The sequence below is a fragment of the Ramularia collo-cygni genome (genome assembly GCF_900074925.1).
Source record: "Ramularia collo-cygni strain URUG2 genome assembly, contig: RCC_scaffold03, whole genome shotgun sequence".
Taxonomy (NCBI): Eukaryota; Fungi; Ascomycota; class Dothideomycetes; order Mycosphaerellales; family Mycosphaerellaceae; genus Ramularia; species Ramularia collo-cygni.
In genome coordinates, this window is record NW_019716257.1 from 153,763 (window position 1) to 174,995 (window position 21,233).

General features: G+C 52.9%; 6 protein-coding genes; 3 read left to right on the forward strand and 3 right to left on the reverse strand.

Moving 5' to 3' along the window:
* Nucleotides 1–302: 302 nt before the first annotated feature.
* RCC_02427 (uncharacterized protein) lies at nt 303–1,478 on the forward strand (the record flags this gene model as incomplete). The annotated part of the gene is made up of 1 exon (XM_023767718.1): nt 303–1,478. One exon carries the CDS (start codon nt 303–305, stop codon nt 1,476–1,478), a length of 1,176 nt encoding a protein of 391 aa, XP_023623486.1.
* Nucleotides 1,479–7,024: 5,546 nt separating this feature from the next.
* On the forward strand, nt 7,025–8,281 carry RCC_02428 (related to cyclin B and related kinase-activating proteins; the record flags this gene model as incomplete). Its single annotated transcript, XM_023767719.1, has 1 exon — nt 7,025–8,281. The coding sequence occupies one exon, from the start codon at nt 7,025–7,027 to the stop codon at nt 8,279–8,281; it is 1,257 nt and encodes a 418-aa protein (XP_023623487.1).
* A 1,094-nt stretch (nt 8,282–9,375) lies between these two features.
* RCC_02429 (related to UTP4-U3 snoRNP protein) lies at nt 9,376–12,063 on the forward strand (the record flags this gene model as incomplete). The annotated part of the gene is made up of 1 exon (XM_023767720.1): nt 9,376–12,063. The coding sequence occupies one exon, from the start codon at nt 9,376–9,378 to the stop codon at nt 12,061–12,063; it is 2,688 nt and encodes an 895-aa protein (XP_023623488.1).
* Nucleotides 12,064–12,220: 157 nt separating this feature from the next.
* On the reverse strand, nt 12,221–13,542 carry RCC_02430 (uncharacterized protein; the record flags this gene model as incomplete). XM_023767721.1 has 4 exons in its annotated part: nt 12,221–12,679; nt 12,738–12,830; nt 12,901–12,927; nt 13,042–13,542. The coding sequence occupies 4 exons, from the start codon at nt 13,540–13,542 to the stop codon at nt 12,221–12,223; spliced, it is 1,080 nt and encodes a 359-aa protein (XP_023623489.1).
* Nucleotides 13,543–14,752: 1,210 nt separating this feature from the next.
* RCC_02431 (related to Protein PNG1) lies at nt 14,753–16,220 on the reverse strand (the record flags this gene model as incomplete). XM_023767722.1 has 2 exons in its annotated part: nt 14,753–15,192; nt 15,245–16,220. The coding sequence occupies 2 exons, from the start codon at nt 16,218–16,220 to the stop codon at nt 14,753–14,755; spliced, it is 1,416 nt and encodes a 471-aa protein (XP_023623490.1).
* A 1,942-nt stretch (nt 16,221–18,162) lies between these two features.
* Nucleotides 18,163–21,100, reverse strand: RCC_02432 (uncharacterized protein; the record flags this gene model as incomplete). XM_023767723.1 has 2 exons in its annotated part: nt 18,163–20,556; nt 20,756–21,100. The coding sequence occupies 2 exons, from the start codon at nt 21,098–21,100 to the stop codon at nt 18,163–18,165; spliced, it is 2,739 nt and encodes a 912-aa protein (XP_023623491.1).
* Nucleotides 21,101–21,233: the final 133 nt, after the last annotated feature.

The window sequence follows — 21,233 nt, forward strand, 5'->3', positions numbered from 1 at the left end:
ACAGTGTGCTTTCGAGCACCCTGGCGCTGCTGAGTTGGCATTGGATCAATTCTCGCAAGACAGGACCACAACCGAAGCGGGTTGGTCATCACGCATAAACTTTAATGCGAAAAAGACGCTGGGATCATTCGACCAAGTGCGTTCCGGCGCAAGGAGACTTTGCCGCGTTTCCGACCACTTCGTAACACCATCCACGAACCACTCTCTGGTGAACTGTGGCACACGGTTTCTATCATCTCTCCTTGCGACGGAAGAAAAGTTCCTTTTCTGTCTCCTTGCGTCGGAACATGCACATGATTGCCATGGAACTGATACAACGGCCCTCCAGCATCAGGAATATTTGCATTGTCTTGGCAGCAGCACCCGCTATAGGGTTTCTCGCCGCGAGATTGTGGAGACTGGCATCACAGGAACCGATCCAAACACGGCTATCGATATACAGAGCACCACGGGATTTTGAGGGAGAGTCGAATCTTCCATACCCACCAAATGCCCTCCCCGGTGCTAGAGACATTGAGACACCGTATGGAGTAACTCGGGCGTATGAGTTTGGTCCAGAGRACGGAAGGAAGGTGCTGCTCATTCATGGGATTAGCACTCCCTGCTTGTCAATGGCTTGTTTGGCGAAGGTGTTGTCTGCGAATGGGTGTCGAGTGTGTTGCTACGACTTGCTCGGGAGAGGGCTCTCGGATGCTCCAAATCCTTCCACCCATAGACAAGATTTCGCACTGTTCAGCTCGCAAATCTTTGCAGTCATTACTTCTTCTCCCCTTGATTGGTGTGGAGAGGGCTTCAGCATTGTGGGTTATTCCCTTGGAGGTGGTATAGCAACATGTTTCGCATCGTACTTCCCAAAGCTTGTCCACAGTCTGGTATTGCTCGCACCCGCCGGCGTGATTAGACCCGGGAGGATGACTCGGGCGAGTGAATTCATATACGGCGGCTATCTTCCTGAGGCTGTAGTGGAGCGTCTCGTTACCATGCGTATGAAGTTAACGGGAGGGGAGCCTGCTCTAAGAAGTCCGCCGGCCGCTGACGCTGCTCCCGTCATTGCGAGCACTATCACCAACGAGACTCCAGACCCTGCTACATCGAATGGTGGATGGATAGAGACTTTTGAAGGTGTAAGAATCTGTCCTGACAAGGCAGTGGAATGGCAGCTGGACTTTCATCCCGGATTTATCCCAAGCTTTGTGTCTACTTTGAGGAATGGTCCTATTTATGACAACCACGAAAGGCTTAGAATCATCGGTAGGCGATGCGAAATCTCCTCCGGCAGTCTCGCTGAGAGACAAGTCCTTTTGATTCTGGGAAAGCAAGATACAGTCATTCTGGCAAAAGATACGGTTGAAGACATGAGCAATGCCTTGGGAAAGAACAACATCAAAGTTGTGGAGCTACCAGGTGGACACGATCTTCCGATTGTGAACAGCGTAGGCTGCGCCGACGCGATGTTAGATTTCTGGGGCAGCGCATGATGACGATAGTGATACATGATAAAGGCAAAGCCCAGTAATGATGAAATTATTGGTACTTGCCGCAGTGAGTCTTGACATCTATGCTACAGCATCCTTCGAGATTGTGAGTCTGACGAGTCTCCAGGATCACGGCTAAGCGTGTTAGGAGGATAGCTGCGCTGCGACCATAGTCGGTATTTTCCATGGGCGAAGAGTCTTGCGCTCTCTGGTGACATGGCGTCTGATGTGGATGCTCGGAATCAAGCGTGTCAATCGTCCCGTCTGAATCATCACAAGCAAGTGAGGTACAGTCCAGATCTGCCTGTGTCTAAATCCGCCGCAACCTAGGCCTATCTTCTCGATGCCGTTGAGGTTGTACCAACAAGGAGAATATTGCTAGGACCAATTGAGGAATGAATTAATAATGGTATGGTGATCAGTGGGTAGAGAAATAGAAGCGAACGATCCGGGGAACATCCATTGGTTGACCAGTCAGCTAAATGAATAAACGAATGGTCGAAGAAATCTATGAAGGCATGGATGACGGAAACGATTCCAACACGAACGAGATCATGGATAATGTCTTTCGGGACGCTGATGACAGGTCCCTCGTTCCCATGCTGATGAAGCCCATTGAGGGCACGAAAAACAACGTCTTAGGCGTGGAACCACAGTCGAATGCTCTCCATTTTGACTCGTATGAAGGCTCTACTCAGCGACTATTGATTGTCAAAGAGCGCTGCTTCGATCAACAGCCGTTGACATCGGTTGCGATATGACCTAGCGATGCAGTTCAACGGGGAGGCCTTCCGTTGTGGAAAGCGGGTGTTTACGATACATGTTTCACAACATGTGGTATGCATGAGGTATACATGCTCGACATGGCTAGGGCAGATCCCCGAATCAAGTTGATTGGATTCTCGACTCTCTGGCCTGACAACGATTCAGCGGGTATCATCTTTGCCAATGCCAGAACGAGCTCTCATGGGTAGAAAATAATTCTCAAACAGCCATGTAAGTCAGACGCAAGTACACTTGCAGGTTCACAAGGGCGGGGGGGGGGCCTCGGGGCTTGCGCGAAGCACTTGGGCCATGTCGAACACAGAAACTGGGGCCGAATGCTGACTTGACTTGACCTGAACTTTATCTGACCCTTCGCTTCACAGAGTTGAAGCGATGGATCATGGCTGAATGCTGATAGTCGAGCAACGGCGAACGAGACCCAGAAGAACGCTCGTGCATAGAGCGGCAGATCTTGGCGACGCGAAGGGCAACACTTGACCGACCCCAGCAAAGCTCGAATAACGCGCGAAAGGAGGCACGGAGACGCGCTTGACACGCTCGAGGTGATTTGCGCAGATGTCTGCACGTGAATTATGAGCGCATATTCGAGGCAATGGCGTAACTTCTGGTGGCCCGGTGTATATCAGGCCAAGGATATGTCTGTGCAAACAGAGTTCCGCCACAGGAGGATCTCAAGCAGCTGTTGCATCCGAATGGACAGCAACACGATGCGAAACGCGCGCGTGAACGCGACATTGTGCTGTTACTTCAGTAGTGTCGAACGTTTCCCAGCCTCTCCATGCATTGGAGTTGATGGCGAGATTTGGAGACTCCCGGCCCAAGAGAGAACCCAGATAATGCTACCCAAATTGCAAGCGGAGACCATAGATGTTCCCTCAGTGTTCGTGGCCGAGATCTTATGGATTCCACCTCACGAATGGTTCCGCGTTCATGTTTTTTTGATGTTTCAGACCAAGCGTGTGACTGCTCGAAGGGTCACCGGCACCCTGCGAAAGTGCCGAGTGCATCTGTCACAGGTTTGTCAACGAGTTGCGGCATTGCCACGAACGGTCTAGGCCACCTATACCCAATCTGCCCATCCACAGTCGCAATCAGATACAGCACGGCAGAGCCGCATTAGTAGAGCTTTGAAAAGACATCAATGCGGCCCTAAAGCCTTCGCCACGTCCCAAATCAGCCACGCCGGTGGCAGGTGGCAGGCAACCTGCAGACGCAGAAAGCAAGTTCTCTACACGTGCCTCTACTACAACCTTGGAAGACTGTATTTGCCAACTTCGGCTAGTTCTCAGGTATGCGCTGTTGGTGCCGATCAACAGCATCTGTCCTGTCGCTTCTAAGATAGAGTTGCGGAGCGAGCGAGCGAATCTGACTCGGCCGGTGAAGGTCGTCTCCAAACCAACTGGGGAACATCAAAGGTTGCCATTTCGGTTGCCGTTGTATATATCCAGTGCGACCATCGGTGTCTACCCAGGTAGCGGAGAAGTGGAACCACAAACGTGAGGTTAGGGAGACGAAACGCCATGTCCGAGCCCAAGCAAGGCGAGCAGCGGGCTGCGCATCATTATTATTGTATATGCAACGGCTGGAGACTACTCCGTAGTCGGCGAGTAAATCATCCACATGCATGCAACTAATGCAGCGGCGCGCATGGGTGTCTTCTCGGCCATACGTCAAAAGTCCCGAGAGCAACACGCGACATCTCGCAAGCCTCACGTGCGTAAATGAGGTGTTTCTATCTAAGGTATGTATCGGGAATGAACAGCGAGGTGGATTTCGTCCAATATTGCTGTGTCATCGGATCCGGAATCGAGGCAATCGCCGCGATGAGGTCTTGGGTCGTTGCCATGGATCTAACAAAAAATCATTTCGCACAGCACATTACATGCGGCTGGGTCGGCGGAAACAAGCGGACGTTTAGTAATTCTTTCGAAGTTGCACCGGTGTATTATAGGCACGGAAACGGTGTGACGGGCGCTATCTGCAGTGCGCAGTGCAGGGACGGTGACCAAGAAGAAAGGGTGGAGCGCAGCAGGAGGAGCAAACAATTGTACGACGGAGAGATGAGCTGCTCGCGGGTGTCGAGCAGTAGTGGCGTGCAGCAGCCTGCAGCAAATGGACGTGTCTGGCCGCGTTCTGCGGACAATGGCCACACGAAACGGCGTTTTGAATACGACCGGTCATCAATGGCTGGGCGTGCAAATGAAGAAATGCAAGTMTGCGTCAGTGTGGAGTCTGTTGCACGCTGCCTCATGTGTTGGTGCAGAGAAACGCGTCGTCGAGGCGTCTCAGCCTGCACGCGGCGGCTGTGGTGTCCGCGAGTAGCATCAAGTCGGGTCATTGGGTAGCCTCGCCCAGCGTGGTAGCGAAGAGCAGATGCAGTGCGGCTGCTGGAAATGGCGAAGCCAAGTGAGGATTGGCCGGTGGCTCCGCTCGGAGGCTAGCTTTTTGAGTGTGAGGTCGTTGCATAGCGCAGGGCGATTGGCTGTCGTGATTCGACCGTCCAACGACGACGGTGGACGGGCAGAGTGGAGCCATGACGGCCAGCCGGCTTGGGTGGTGAAAGATTGCGGCCAACAGCTTAATGAGATTATTATTGAGGATGAGGGTGAGCGGGCAGTCGGTGCTGTCTCACTCTCACGCAAAGGGGCGCGGGACTATCGCTGGCAATCATTGAATCAATTAAGCAGGGCCCTGGGAGATTTCACGCCGGCTAATCAGCCACGGCTCAGCTCAGCTGGGAGGGCTTGGGCGGATGAACAGGCCCTGGCCAGCAGCCTTTGGTTACGAGGATAGCGGTTGTGCTAGTTGCCGCAGTGCATGAATATCCCCACTTAAACCATTCGCAGGGATCCTGGGAGAGACCGAGCCAAAGTGCAGGATGTGGTGAACCTAAATTGGTTAAGTTTCTTGGATTTGGGGGGTTACTGTTTCGTCTGTCGTCCTTTCAAGTCTCCTTCTTCCGCCCGTCTTTGATGGAGTCGTGATTAAACGACGAGCAGCATCTGCCAGGGTTTTCTCCGGCTTTGTCTCGCTCCACTCCTGCACGGCCTGCCTCCTTGCCGTCTCGCCAAACGGGATCACGACGAGCAAAGTCTTCAGTCTTTCGACAAGACTAGCACCGTCAGCATCGACATCCTCACCTCCCCGACCCTCTTCACGTCGACCTCTCCTCTTCGTTGACCGTAGAGCCCCCCGACGTCTCCTCCGCCCTCCGCTCCGTACATCACCTCCGTTGCCGACCCTCGCCATCCTCAGCGTCTCCATCGGACCTCAAGCCATCAGGTCTCGTGCCCGTCCTCCGACTACTTGATTTGATTCGAGCGACAGCAAGGTAAGATAAGAAGAAAATGTTCTGTTAGTGCGTTGTCCAGAGAGAAACGGAGCCCTCAATGAGCATGCCGGGCAAGATGTCGTTGCTGTGCTGGCTTCTGCGTGCCTTCCTCATCTACACCTTCAGGGCCTAGGCCCTCCCTCTCAGGAACCGAAATATAGTCAAGGCCAATCTCTGGAATGGATCGGGCACCCTCTGCTGAATTGAATGGCACACGATATCTCTAAGGTAGCAGACCGCGGACGATGCTGGACATCATCCCGACTGCCCTCAGGGCCACATCATCTCCTGACAGGCTCCTTTCATCTTCGCCCTCGAGCAAATGGGCTTTGGCAAGCGAGCATTGCACAACCATCGGGCGGGAGCTTCAGGAAATACTTCGGCTGCATTACCCACATCCCAGGAGAGGTAATCTTCATTGCAATGCTCGCTACACTGCGTAGAGCCTAGGACACGAAGAGTAGAACCGGCTCGACTCTTCATCGTCATTGACGCGAAGCCCATGCTGGATTGTCCGTGTCTCATTCCTTGGCTTTGAGGCATTTGAATTCCCTAGCCAATTCCAATGGATAGGACGAACCCCATCCACCGACCAAGACGCCGCTCTACTCGCCTGTGTGTGCTCATCTTCCATTGGTGGTGGCATCAGCATTCTGGAAGTCCTCATTGCATTTATATCACATCGAGGAGGCTTACTCAAATGATCGTCTGCTGACTTTTTACGTTTAACAGCCTTTGTCAATTATCAGACAGACACTGTACAGTTCGATCCCCATCGACCGACATCACACTCGTCTCTCCCGTCGCAGAGCTTACGCCTGGATCTTTCAGGTATGTGGTGTCGTGAACTGTGCTAAGGGCCATCTCCCTTGCCTGGTTGTACATTGCTGGCCAAAGTGGGAAAGGCTAAACATTCCCCAGATTTCTTACGGCTGCCAGATCCAAACCACCCAAACAGGCACTCACCAGCAGTAGTGGAGGCGTTAGCTCGTTCTCTGCATCCTGTCAAGGTGCACATTGGCGACCGAAGACGAACTACCGGATCACTTCGCCTATCGGCTTCTTCGCCGTGGCTTGCAAGGAGACGGTCCATTCGCACGTTCTTACCCACGACTGCTCAAGTAGTGGTCTCTAATCTAATTCCCAAGGTATGCAGTCTCCTTTGGCAGCTCCCCAACACTACACGCTATCATACTAATACAATACAGGCACTCCCTGGCTATTGTCTATAATTTGAAGGATTTTTGAAGACTTGATTCTGCTCACACCAACACCAACTAATTACGATCCTTACGCGCCCACACATTCGGGACCACACTCTTTAATCAAGTTCTTCAACCGGGTCATCACTCTTTCCCGACAGGCATCAGACTGCTGTACCCTGTCGATCCTGGAGCATTGACACCCCGGCGTCCCTGGACATCGCCACACCATGGCCTATCAACCTCAAGTACAGCAGCTTCCGCTGCAAGTCCCAAGGACCTTCCCTGCATTCGGCTACTGTGACTCTTACTTTGTTGAGAGTCACGATGATGACGACGGCATGTATGCGCGCGCGGCGGCAGAGCGTGAACGAGCTCGCAACGTGGCCAAGCTCAGGCAGAAGACCATTGGCGAGGAGCTCTCTCGTGCTACAGCTGAGGAGTATCAAGAAGACGTGTTGGATCATATGGAGCATATGGAGGCCGAGACAATGCCCGACATTCAGTCCATCGAGATCCAGACTGAGATTCAGTGGTTCATGAGACCTTACCTTCTGGATTTCTTGCTCGAAGCGCATCACGCCTTTCAGCTCCTTCCTGAGACTTTGCACCTCGCAGTCAACCTTCTAGACCGCTACTGCTCGCGCAGAGTAGTCTACAAGCGTCACTATCAACTTGTGGGCTGTGCTGCGTTGCTAATCGCCGCCAAGTACGGCGACCGCAAAGAGCGCGTGCCAACGATTCGGGAACTGAAGTCGATGTGCTGCTCGCTTTATGACGACGACATGTTCACTCAGATGGAGTGGCACGTCCTGCAGACCCTCAACTGGGTGGTCGGCCACCCGACCGTCACCGGCTTCCTGCAGCTTGCTCTGACCGAAGTCTCCTTTGACCCCGAGCTTGAGCACATGTCATGGTACATATCCGAGCTGGCACTATACCACAAGGAATTCATTCCCGTGCGACCGTCTGTCATGGCACGGTCTTGCTTGGCACTAGCACGTTGCATATTGGCTCGCCAGCAGTCTCGATACGAAGATTGGTCCGCACGCTACGATGCCCAAGTGGTGTTGAATCTCTCCAACCGTCTTGGCCACCCGTCTCAGGCGCTCTTGAGGAAATACGCCTCACCTCACCTCTCGTCGGCATCAACAACCATTGACTTGTTCCTCCAGCACCAGGCCATGTTGGCGAAACGTGCGGTACAACAGCCGATGAATGATTCATCCCAGATGGACGTGGACCCGCCTGCAAACACATATCTCGTACCACAGACTCCACAGAAGGCCGGATTTGCAACCGGTGCTCCTGGCATGCTCACGCCGCCCATAACTCCAGACGGCAACTTGGTTTACGCGAACCCGGCCATGCAGCCCCGGATAGCCCATTGCTCTCCCACGCCACCCTCCAGCGGAGAACATGTTCAGCACAACAGCTTTGCGTCGGGCCCGCAACACTATATGCCGCAGCCGACCTTTGTAAATTAGCAGACAGGCTTTCGGTACGTCGGCCAACCACATCCTGGCCAGTCATCTGGCTGGCCAAACTCAGTGACGCTCTCCGCTACGGCGGCTTGTTGTATCAACAGTGTACGAGCGCCTTTGCATATTTTGCATTCGAAGCGAGCGGTTGCATCTTTGTTTGAAGAAATTTCCTTGTGTATTACATCGGTCGATCCCATAAAATTTGGGTGGTCGACATCTGTGTGGGAGGGAGCATTTGCAAGATGAGTGGAGGAAGGAAAAAAGCGACCTTGCATACTTAACTTGGTTGAAATCAGATTGAAGGAATGAGAGAGGGGAACGACAAAGACCATCGTGGAATCAACGATGGCACTCAGGTTTTTTTTTTTTTTGGCTCGAGAACATACCCAGACATAGCTGTACTTAACGTTCTTGTCAACCACGCATCTCACATCATCTGCTTCGACTGGCTTGTACGAACCGTGTTGACGGGACTTTACATATATACCCGTTGGTCTGTACTTGCCAGTCATCTTCGGACAATTCAAATCCAGACGGTGTCAGCTGGTGGCACGTCACTATCTGGTGATTGGCGAAGGTATGTCACTTTTGTTCCATTGAGGTTCTCGTTGCCGAGATGAGCCACTGAATACCGAGGAATTGCAGATGCYCTTGTTGTTCTCGGCTTGGTGTCAAGTGCATTGTGCAAAGGTGGAGGTCAGTCATCTCGACCACTGCCAGTATGGCGAAGAGTTCCAATGGATCGATTCACACTACATCAACCCTAACCCTGTCACTGGAACACCAGCTCGGAACGTTCAATTCTATTAGAGGTAATAGCATCGCTTGGCTATCACACCGTCGGAAGCGCGGTCTGTACTCAATTAGGTACTTGTGCCACAACATCATTGATTCCTGGTCAATTCTTCATCACCGCCTCACCTCATATGACATGAGGTGCTGCAAGAGTCCTTATCGATTGTCGGCCCGAAGTCCGACGGGAGATCTGCAGATTTCGACCTTGAAGATTTTCAAATACAGAATCGTCGTCTCATACCGCTTTCGCAAACCCACGCGGAGGATGGGAGATCCTGCAACAGAATAGCAGGCCGACCACGATGGACGTCCACCGCTCTCGCTTCGTGCCCTACCCGACATACAGTATCAGTGCCGTTGCATTCTCGCGAAGCAGCGACGATGTCATCCCAGATGGGCTTCCGCAGCCGGCATTGAAACTCGCAATTGGACGAGCCAACGGCGATATCGAGCTCTGGAATCCGCAACACGGGAACTGGGTGCAGGAGGCAATATTTCCGGGTGACAACGCCAGTATTGACGGGCTGCTCTGGACACGCGAGGCAGACGAGAAAGATATTGAGGGACGGCCTGTGTTGGGCCAACATCGCCTTTTCAGCATCGCCACATCCCCCACTGTCACCGAGTGGGATCTTGCTCTAGGCATTCCAAAGAGAAAGTCGACTGGAAACTTCAGCCAGGTCTGGTGCTTTGCAGCCCAACCTCCGCGCCACAGCAGCGGTACGGCCGAGGCGGACTCGCAAGATCTCGTCGCTGGATGCATAGATGGCGCCATTGTTCTCCTCTCGACAGCCGACAATGACCTTCAATTCAAGCGCTTCCTCGCGCGCATCAGTGGTAAGAATGCCAAGTGCGTCAGCATCACATACCAGACGAGGGATCGCGTTTTGGCAGGTTTTGCGGATAGCACAATCCGTGTGCTGGACGTTCGCAACGGTACAACCATTCGCACAATGAGTTTAGGCAGCTCGATTCCTGGATCACCGAAGAATAAGCTTGTGTGGCAAGTGAAGTGCCTGTCCAATGGAGATATTGTGTCTGGAGACTCGACAGGAGACGTGGTATTCTGGGATGGAAAGTCTTACTCGATGATTCAGCGTCTCAGCGTCGACGAGTCGGATTGTCTAGACTTGGTGGTGAGTGCAGATGGAAAGTCTGTCTTCAAGGGCAGTCTTGATGGTAAAATCACCATCTTCCAACACACCACAAACACAAATGGCCGCCAGACATGGACGAAGACACAGCACAGGAAGATTCACCAAGGCGAGGTCAAAACCATGTCTGCGTACGACAGCAAGGGCATGAGTGTGATAGTGACAGGAGGTAGCGATCTGGCATCTGTCGTTACGCCTCTGCGCGAGTTTGGCAAAGAGAATGGCAGGTCTCTGGTCAGCCTCCCGCAGCGGTCACCAGTGGCTAGTGCTCGGCATGCGAGGCTTCTCATCAGCTGGTGGCAACAGAGCGTTAGCATCTGGCGTATCGCTCGGGGCACCTCGAATGATACTTCTGCTGAGCCACAGCCGCCCCGGAAATTGGTGGCCAAGATTGAGCTCACCGCGAAAGACTACATTCGGAGTGCCGCCATATCTGACGATGGCAGAGTTGTTGCAGTGTGCACAAGCACTCATGTGAAGGTCTTTCAATTGAAGAAACGGACAGACGCGGATGGACTGGCCGTGCGCAGGGTGGAAGTGCCCAGGTCACTGGCTGAAGCAGGCGCACGACTACTGGAGTTCTCACCGGATGGTAAATGGCTCGCAGCGGTTCTCCCTGACAATGAAGTCCATGTGGTACGGCTCATCGCAGATGCATCAAAGCCGAAGCAGCTCCGCATTTTGAACAAGGTGGTAGAGCTTGATCGAGATGTTCGGCAGTCTACTATACCGACGGCTTTCCAGCAGTATGAGCGAACCGTATCCCGCCYGGCATTTTCTCCTGACAGCTCTGTACTCGTTGCTGCCGATTTGTCCGGGTACTTGGACTCATGGGTGCTGGAAGGACACGAAGATCCCACGGCGCCTGCAATCGATGTTGTAAAAGATGAGCCCAAGGACAAGGAAAACGACGATACCTCTGATTCTGACAGCTCAGATGACGACGACGAAGAGTACATCTTGTTTGGTCAACACTGGACGGACAACCCCGCAGGCCATCTTCTACCGAGACTCGACTCTGCACCTCTGGTACTGTCATTCCGGCCTACCCCTAAGAATGTGCACGGAGACGATCTTGTGAACGGTAACCCTGGCGTACATGCCACCCGTCACAATCCACACGCGCATTCTCACGAGATCCCCAAGGGTCCTCATCGGTTGTGGGTCATGACATCTCGACATCAAATGTACGAGTTTGACGTCCTTGCTGGCAGACTGAGCGATTGGAGCCGACGGAACCCAACCTCAGTGCTGCCCGACGAATTCTGTAAACTGACCGATCGGGTGATTGGTGCGGTGTGGGACGTGAAGCACAACGCAGCGAGACTATGGCTTTATGGAAGTAGCTGGCTGTTCATGTTGAACGTTGATACGGATCTTCAAGGCAAGCCGTCGAAGAAGCAGCGACGCCAAAGCGAGTCGATGCCACCTCAGGCCTCAAAGAAATTGAAATCCAACAGCGGTGCCGGCAACAAGATGCCTGTGCACCACCGCACGGGCCTGCCGGAGACTGTTCGGCGGTACGAGGATGGTGCATGGAAGAATGTACCCCTCGACAGGATAACCAGGCCCGAAGACGAAATGGACTTGGACGATAACGACGACGATGGCGACGCACGCCGGTTGACGCGCGTTGCAAGCACAGAGGAGCAGCAGCTGACCAAGAACGAGTCACGAGCAACGCCAGAGCGGCCTTGGTGGTTCACATTGCAATATCGATCGATACTTGGCGTGGTGCCCCTGGCAAATGACAGGTCAGCCGAGGATCATGAGAGACCTCTGGAAGTTGTGCTGGTGGAGCGACCATTGTGGGACGCACGAGAAGGGAAGAGATAGAGCAATGCACGAATCGTCATCGATTGTAATATACTGCAAAAGCCGTTTGATCATGGTATCATCAATTGTGCCTAAACCAGTCCCAAGAACTCCGTCGCAATGCGATCTTTCCTTACAAGATATGCCCGCCCAATATAGCTCGTCCATTCATAGCTTTTCAAGAGTGACGGTATGGCTCCAAGCCGACAGTCTGGTGTTGCGCGGGCCTACCATATCCAGTTGGCTGCGCATAGTCGTTTAATGGCACCTGATCCTCGTGGCCGCCGACATATGGGCTCGCAACGCGCTGGTACCCATTTCCAGTCTTTTCGACCTGAACTCCCCGACCTCGCCCAAAGTCTTGATATCCTTGTCCCTTTGGTTCGGCATTCCATAGGCCTCCCTTGTTCGATTTGTGGTGAGGGTTCGATCGGCCTGAGCAGCAACAGACGCTCGCGAGCCAGAAAATCAATGCCGCGAAGCTGAAGGCTACTGCCAACCAGCAAACGACAAGAGTATCGCGAGTGGTGGATAGGGAGATTTTGTAGTCGTCAAGGACTTTATTCAAAGCCGTCACGAGGACCGAGAAGAGAATCGTGCTGGTCAAGACCGAGCAGAATGTGAATATGGCGGAGACCTGAAATTGTTAGAATCATCCATGTCTTTTAAACCCGTCTTGGGAGGGAGGAATTTACCAAAGCTACGATCCACGTAAGGAGACTTCCCCAGCGAGAGCAGATTGCTAAAAGGCCTACGGCGATCGTTGCAAGCGTTGTCCAAAAGGAGACCTGAGTCGCACCATCAGCATTTGTTCATACCCTTCATCAATACCGAACACCGTCTCGCAGTATTACGCACCTGATAGCCGATGAACATCCATTTGGCCTAGGAAGAAGGTTAGCTAGGTGTCGTAACAATCTTGCGGTAGGCAAAGGTGCTTGTACGCTTCAAAGTACGTTTTGGAACTTCTCTGCATGTCCTCTGCACGTCAGTACTTACAACTTTCCTATACGCCTCCAACGCCTTCTTCCCGCTCGAACCCAGCAGCTCATCCTCATACTGCGACAAATTGTTCTTCACCGAGTTGATTGTCGATTCCACGGCATTGTCCCCCGTCGCAGTMTTAGTTGCCGTGGAGTTTGCGATGCTAATACCCCAGACGTCAAGAGGGTCAAACACAAAGTTGGACTTTCTCTTCGAACAGAAGTCAATGTCTCCATCGCTGCTGCTGTTGGACGAGCAATAGTTCCACAAGTGAATCTGGTATACGTCCGCCAAATGTCCACTATCCTTGGCTTGCTGTATCGCTGTTGCCAGCTCGGAGCTGCTTCCTGAGGGGATCGTGATATTCGTAAGGTCCGCCGTGAAGAAATTGAAGCCGTTCAGGGTATCATTGCCTTTGCTGTATCCACCGAGTTCAACCAGTAATAAACAGATGAAAGACGCGAGTGTCAGGAGCATAGGGGTGAGAATGCATGCTGCGCGTCCGGCTTTGCCCATCGTCGCGGTTTCGTAAATTCGATGGTTTTGTTGTTGAACGAATGTGGTGGTGATGGAGGATGGAAGGGGGAGGAGAGACGAAATAATAATTCAGCGTCAGCAAACGTGGCAGGCCATATAGTCGTGCAGAGCGACTTTCTGCCGATCATCGTGTACAACGAAACTTGAAGGCTGAGCATCATGCAGGGTGGCGCAATGAAACTAAAAAGAGGGCACCCCTGTCACTACCTGTGACGGCATGGCAGAATATGTAGAAATCTTTGCCTTTAACAACCTCGCTTGCTGCGATATTGTGTCCCGTAGTGCTGCTTTAACACGCGTTGTGTTCGACGCATCAGAAGATACAAATTTGTGTTGCTCGCTGTGTCCGCCGTCGAGAATTTGTGCAGTGTCCAAAACACATGTACACCAAAATACAAGGGGGCTGAAACCGCGCCTCGCCATACATCAWCACGTTGATTTGTCTTTGCGCGGCTGCTTTCGCGGTCATTGCTTGGATGATAGAAACAGCCCGTTCTCAGGCTGAGTCGTCGAACCATCGAACAAACTTGTTCAAAGACACGCGCTCAAGCAAATTCAAGACACGTTCAAACACCATTGTTTAGCCGTTCATGGTCAACCTTGGCAATGCACAGTGTTGCGCGTTTCTGTTCCAAAGATAGAACAGGGCTGGGAATGCGTGGCTTGGCCCCGCCCCCACGTGTCAGCCTCGCTAGCTGCGAATCATAGAAGATCGATCAATCAATCTGTAGACTGCAATCTGCAAACGAGAAGCGAAGTGAGAGGGCATCGTAGACTGTTACTCTTTTGCAACTATTTCGTTCCAGCCAGTAAGACTGGATTCATACTAGATTCATCGTTGCTTCCTTCCGGCTAACCAGCCTCCCTCCCTCCATTTCACGCAGCTCGCTGCACGACCCCAACGCCGTTGCTTTAGACAATAGTGAAACTCCTCTCGCCAATGCAGCTCACATGACCAGCTGAGCCGAAGACGTAATCCATAGTTCCCGTAAATGCATGCTCGTGGCCTCCTCCAAAATTCATCGAGCGGCGCTCCAAACTCCATGCATGCTGAATAAACAAACGAAAGAAACCCGGCGGTAGTAGCAAAGATCGTATACGAGAGAAGAAGTGGTTGTTGTAGAAATCCGGTCAAGACCGGTAATAGATTGCATCGAAATGTGATGTGGACAGTTTGCAGTCGATGGCGTTATTGCTGACGTTGGTCCCGATCCGGTGGTAGCTGACTGCTGGGGTTCGGGCGGCGAATGTTTCTCAGGCGAGCTCGCTCCTGCTGTTGCTCAGCAGCCTTCTGTGCGTCGGGATCAGTGCGCGGCGCCCTGTCGCCTTTGGTGCTGTCTGCCGCGCCTGGAACGATCCTGCTAACGCTGTATGCGATAGCTTCGATAATGAGTGAACGAAGGTACTCCTCCTCTTGCATGTCTTCCTTGACCAAACGGAATCGCTCCATCTTGTCCATGTCTCTGCGCCGTAGCGCCTTGATCTCGCCGATGATATGTGCCAAGACACCCTCCGCACATCTGTTGCGAGGCAGCGCGTGTTGGTTCGGATTGCGCACATAGCGGCGAGTCACATCTGCACAGCCATCTGCCGAGAAGGCTATGCAGTACGACATCTTCTTATTCCAACCTGATGTGATGTTAGAGTCTGGCCACTAGTGGATTGGAAGAATGAAGCTCACCTCGAGAGTAAAGCAGGGGAGCATCCCATGCTTCCTCACAAACGTCCACATGCACCCATCTTTCGCGGTGTGCACTCCAGACCTCAGTCCAGACGTGGTCCTCTGCGTTCCATACCYATCTGACCCTGCTGCCAATAGCTCGACAAAGCATGGTGAAGCAGTTGGCCCATTCGCCCACTCGGCCTCTTCGAGTCTGAAGCAGTACAAATGCATCGTTGTAGCGAGGGAATCGTTCAAAAGACTGGCATTGTGGGTTGCTGCATTGATACAGCTCAACCCGGCTGGCGCCTCTGGCTTGCTCGTCGGGCAAGGGCGCAGAAAAGGTCATGCTGGCGGTTGGCGCACGGCAAGCCGAGCATTTGGGATGGTTGACCCACTCAAAGAAATCTCGTTTGAACCACTTCATCAATGCTTTGACCACACAGTCCTGGTATCCCCAGGCAGCTTTGGTTTTGGGACCTAATGATTGAGCTTCGGCTTCGTACATGTCAGATTCTTCCTGCGCCTCATCGTAGATGCGCTGGAGAGGAATGACGCCGAGCGCTTCGTCCAATAGACCCGGATTCTCCCATTTCATTGGCGTGCTGGACAGGCCCATGAGCAGATGGCGGAAGCGTAATGACTTTTGGTCTGTGGGCGGTGTGATGAGGGTCGGGATGTTCTTGAGCGAGGAGTATGCGGGTGGTGGAGAGCTGGGTCGTGCTACGCTATCCAATGCGCCGGGTATGGCAGGTGCTTCTCGAGATGGCGGCAGAGGTTGCGACTGTGATTGCGAATGAGGCACCACTACGAGCGCCGGGGTTGCTCGACGGGACGATGCACGGCGGATAGAGCCCGGACGACTGCTCAACTCATTCATACGCTTCGTCGACAGCGTGCGGCGGAACTGCACCGTCAGGTCCTTGGCCCAGTCCTCGTTCAAAGGCTGAGCCGAGGGCACGGGCTTGCGACGCGGGATGCGATTCGGGTCGGCCATGGCGGCGGGAGAGTGGAAGATGTTCGACAGGAGATGCGATGTGTCGCTGTCGTGGGTAGTGGTGGTGGTGGTTGTGGGTTGGGTGCTTTGAACGCAATGTAAGGTAACGAATCCGAACAGTCGTCTCGAGGACCAGGTTGGATGGAAGGGTTGATGCAAGTGCCGATCGTCTCTCACTGCCCTGCACTGCCACCGTCCACGAACGTCACTGCCTCTCCAACAATATTGTCAAGCAGTGCCTCCCCGAATTAAACACTGTGAAAACGTCGAATGTAAATCTGGCGGAAGAGACTGCTTAGCGAACGAGATGAATGGATGGGTAGGGTGGAGGAGTTGGTGCTCTGAAGAGTGGGGAGCGTCGTGTGTGGCCGCGTAAGCCGCGCGTTCTCTGAACATACGGCCAAAGCATCGCCGCCATGGTCGGCGGGAATGCCTGGAACAACTGTGTAACGCAATCCTCACTATCCGCGTCAAATACTCCTGCTCGTTGCATTGCACCAAACCGAACTTCTGGTCGCGTCCATCTTTACGCCTGGGAAGCGTGAGGCCAAGGCTCCCAGTGTGGCTGATGTACTGACATCCCCTATCTGACCAAAGATCAACCCTTCACCACAATTCTTTCCCAAGATCAGCATCCTCGACCCACCAACGTCCGTTCATATTCGCCACCTCATCAATGCAAGTGCGCTCTCTCCTACTGCGTGCGGACAAAAGATATGCCAAAAAACTGCACAACCCCTGTCAGTTCGCTGCTTCTGGAAAATGGACCCCCGGCATCCTAGCTTAAACAACATGAGCATCTCGCCCGCCGCGTGCGCAAGCTGACGAGTCATTCCTTTCCCATACCGCCTGATCTCAGTGTTTCCAAGGGTAATGGAAGTGTTCTAGAAGCGCTGTCGTGGCCCTGCAACATGGAATGCTTCCACCGAAAGGCTTCGTGGATGGACTTGGCAAATGTTCACCGTACCAGACTTTCAACTTTTCGCCTTCCCACAATTGGCAAGATCCTCATGATATCGCACAGGCGTATGGTCGGGATCGAGAGACTAATCTGATCTATGGTAAAAGTGGAACATCTGGTCTGTAAAGGAAACTCTCCATCTTTCCTTCAATGACTGGAGGACTTCTACGGTAAGGTAGTAGCACAAACGCAGAAGACACCGCGCTAGCCGCCGATGATATTCACGCAACGAGATGCCAAGGCGTGAAGACTCGCAAAGCAAGTGTTCCAATGTTTCGTGGAYGAAATCAAGCAACAGCATACCACTCACCAAGCCATTCCTCATCTGCAAACTACGCTCGTAGCTTCAAACGTTCCATATAGACCATATCCATTCAGAACTTCAATCGAATTGCAGATTGTAAACGCAATTCCATACCTGTTCACTCTGCTGTACACATCACCCGAACACGCAATCTCGACCCCACGTGAACATATGTCTCGGGCCTTTTAGCCTGATGTACATGTAAATGCTCGCGAAGTGTGTTTATTGATTCGCCAACCGGGACGCGAGGATGTGTCCACTGGGGGAAGTTTCATCGGATCTCGTAGACTGGACTGGGTTGACGCGGCTTCCGCCACGCTCTCTCTGTCCGGACCGTACCACAGGCGGCGAATCGCAGAACTGGAGCTGTTGATATATAGTTACCCATTGTGTATGATATATCGAAATGGGGTAAGTGACTAAGCTGATCATTTGCTGTAGTGGTAGGTTACTGGTCATACACTGCTACCGCCATGCGTTTGAAAGGACCTCATTCCTCATGCCAGCCAAAGCCCACGTAAGCGGACCGTCGATCTTATTCCCGCCTACAGCAGAGGTATACCGGCCGGCATGTCGCCGGAAAATTTACGAGGACTTTTTGACATGCCTCTGAGCATGCCCAAGGCTAGTCGCACGCCTACCTTGAAGCCTGGAAAATGCAATCGATGGATTTGGCATCAGCGCACATTGCACAGGCAGCGACAATCCGGCACAGGACAAGTGCTATGCTTCTTGAACCAACTTCTCGCATGATCCGCGTGGAAGCCATGCTGACAACTCACGCAAAAAGTAAGAAACTTCGCCATGACATCTCCGAGTTTCGAGAGCTCTGTCGCTCCTCCGCGCCGGTGAGGGTCCGGTGTACCTAGCCACATCTTACAAATACCACAACGTGGCATTCGTCTGCCACACTTGGGACAGATGATGCCCGAGCTAGCTGCGGGACCCGTGAAGCCTCGACTATTTCCGCCGGCGATTGTGTCGCCGTCCTGTCTTGCGAGGGATGACTGACAGTGATTACATCGAAGGGTGACTTGTCCCGCAGGAGTGTCCGTGAGACTCTGGCCATCTCTTGTCTTGGCCATGTGGTTGTGCTGGACAAGGAATTGTGAACGCTCGCTGAACGCACGCCAACTTTGCATCTGGGTAAAGTATGTCTCCTTCCACATCTCCCACCGCGGGTCGTTGACGTAGAGTGGATTCGTGAAAGCTGTCGCAAGGACGGCGGTTTGAAGGTCGTTGGTCTTTGCGATGTAAGTCTGCAAGAGGTCCATCGACTGTTCGCCTAATCCGGTGAGCAGGAGGCCTTCCAAGTCGCCATTCTTGACGGCACGTGCTGTTTCGCTCTGAATAAAGCCTCCCAATTCGGTGTCGTTGAGGTACTTCAAGCCCAAAGCAACCCTGTATCCTAGATGGAGGTAATTTGTCTTCATCACATCGCGCCAATCCTGGCTTGCTAGAAATGTAAGTAGCGCTTTCAGTGCGGGATCATCCGTGTCTGCTGCCATCCACATGCACATTTCCCGCTGCTCTTCGTTGATAGTGTCGGAGGCAAGCAACGCACCCAATCCAATGTTCGGCACAACTTTGCTTCTGATCAGTGTTCGGAGGATGTTGAGCGCAACGTGGACGCGTTCATGAAGTACGGCCTGCACGATAGCCTGGTATGGCAGTCCACGTTCAATGAGCTGATAGCATTCGTCCTCGAGCGTCTCCGTGGTCCACTTCCAACCACACATCTCCAGGCACAGCTGGCGGTGGTTAGCATAGTTTGTACGCTGCCCCTCAAAAGCAGGCAACCGCCGCGCCGCAGCCAATTCGGTCACAGCATCTTCTATCTTGGCCGGCGAAGGTGAGAGTCTTCGATTCGSGCTGGTACCAAGTCTCTCCAAACATACGCCAGCCACGCCGATGAAGCTCAGATCCAGCGATTCTGCAACCATGCCTCCATTTGCAGATTGCTCGCAGAAGCGATTCACAATCTCCCACAAACGCTCAAGTTGCCAATTCCCGGCTATGATTTTGGTGTTTGTATGACAATTGAAAAGGTATCCTTGGCGACATCGTTGTCGTTGAACTGTGGCTGGGGCAAGTAGATGAGATATTCGGGGAGAGGCTGGGCCGCAGAAGAGTTTCTTCTCCTCGGCCGTTTCGTTAACGGGCTCCCCACTGTATGGACCAAAGTCTTCTGCTGTTCTCCTCTGCCTAAGGTTCGGTCTGGTGGCCTCTGAACTTGGGTCAATCTCGGTTATCGATATATCGTGAAAGGCGACGCTGAAGTCGTGTCGAGCGCTGATACGAGCGTGTGGGATAGTGCAAGGTGCCTTCAGAATATCCAGTTTCCGGTTCGGCCGTAAAGCGATGACCTTTTGTTCTTCATTCTCACTGTTCCCCGCAATCCAGTCAAAGGCTATCAACTTCTCGTTAGGGCGGACGTCTTCTATGTCTTCGTGTGGTCCCTCTATCCTGCGAGTCTGTGCAACATAGCAATTGGTCTTCCACGGCGTTCCCCCATACGTATTGATAGGCACGTACTCGTTCGCGTTTGGCATGGATGTACGCCCCTCCACCATATCAACCACACGAAGCTCTCCACGGCTGGAGCAAATGGCGAGCCGCCCGCGCCTTTGTCCAGAGTATCGTAAGCTCCAAATGGAAGTTCGAGAAGAGTTGTCCACAGCCGATTTCATGTCGAATACTGCCACGCCATTGCCCGATACACTCTGGGTGAGCCATCGCTTGTCCCACACCGAGACGTCAGGATCGCCAGTAGACCCCCCAGAAGCGAAATAGTGCTCATCGGAATCGATGGTGATGTTGTTCACGTTGCGAGTTGACACCTGTACATTGCTGCCAGATCCAAAGTATCCATCTCTGAGATCGTATATCCTGATGGAAGAGCGCTGCGCCGCTACAATCAGTTCTTGTGGTTGACTAGGAAACCACCGCACGCTGGAGACGACTTCTGCAGGACAGAGCCTCCTTATGGGGGCCTCCTGTCCGCTCTGACTGTCGGTGTTCGCATCCCATATGTTGAGTCCTATGTCAGATCGTGTCTTATCTAGGCCAACCTGAGGAGAAGGAATTGAAGGTTAGCTTCACTCTCCGATAGGATACACGAATCGGGGTTGATGATGGACCCCGCTCGAATTTCGTAGAAGCAAAGAGCCCTCCGTTGGCGGAGCCTGTCGTTGTGCTCTTGAAATGAGAAATGGATAAAACGACGATAGAAAGGGTGATATTCGTGCCTCTTGTCGTGATTGAACTTACTGCCAGCCAGTTTTGGGTAGAGAGGGCCACTGAATTGCACTTCCGCTGCTGCTTCAGCTTGAATGTAGCAACAGTTTGGGATGGTCGTTCGTCCTCGTTCAGCTTTACCAGACATGCACTACCGCTGACAAGGCCGAGGGCAACGATGGACTCGTCAGTCTTGTGCCAATCGAATGCTCCGAAATTGGGCAAGCGGCCATAACGCGCCACGGTGTGGTAGGAGACATCCTTTGAACTTCTTCCCTCGACGTGGTTCAATGTGAGGCTCTGATCCGTGACGTCGACAAGCAGGAATCGCTCTCTACCAGGGACCGAATGCGGCGACCAGCGAACAGCTGCTTCCATCTCGACTTCCCTGCATTGCCGTCGGCCGTTAGGTTGTTGTTAGGATGCCGGGTCTTTCGGAGTTGGGCAAAGTGGTATGAAGAGGAAGCGGTTAGTCTCGATTGGTCTAGCGCGAATCTAGCTCGTCTGCTTC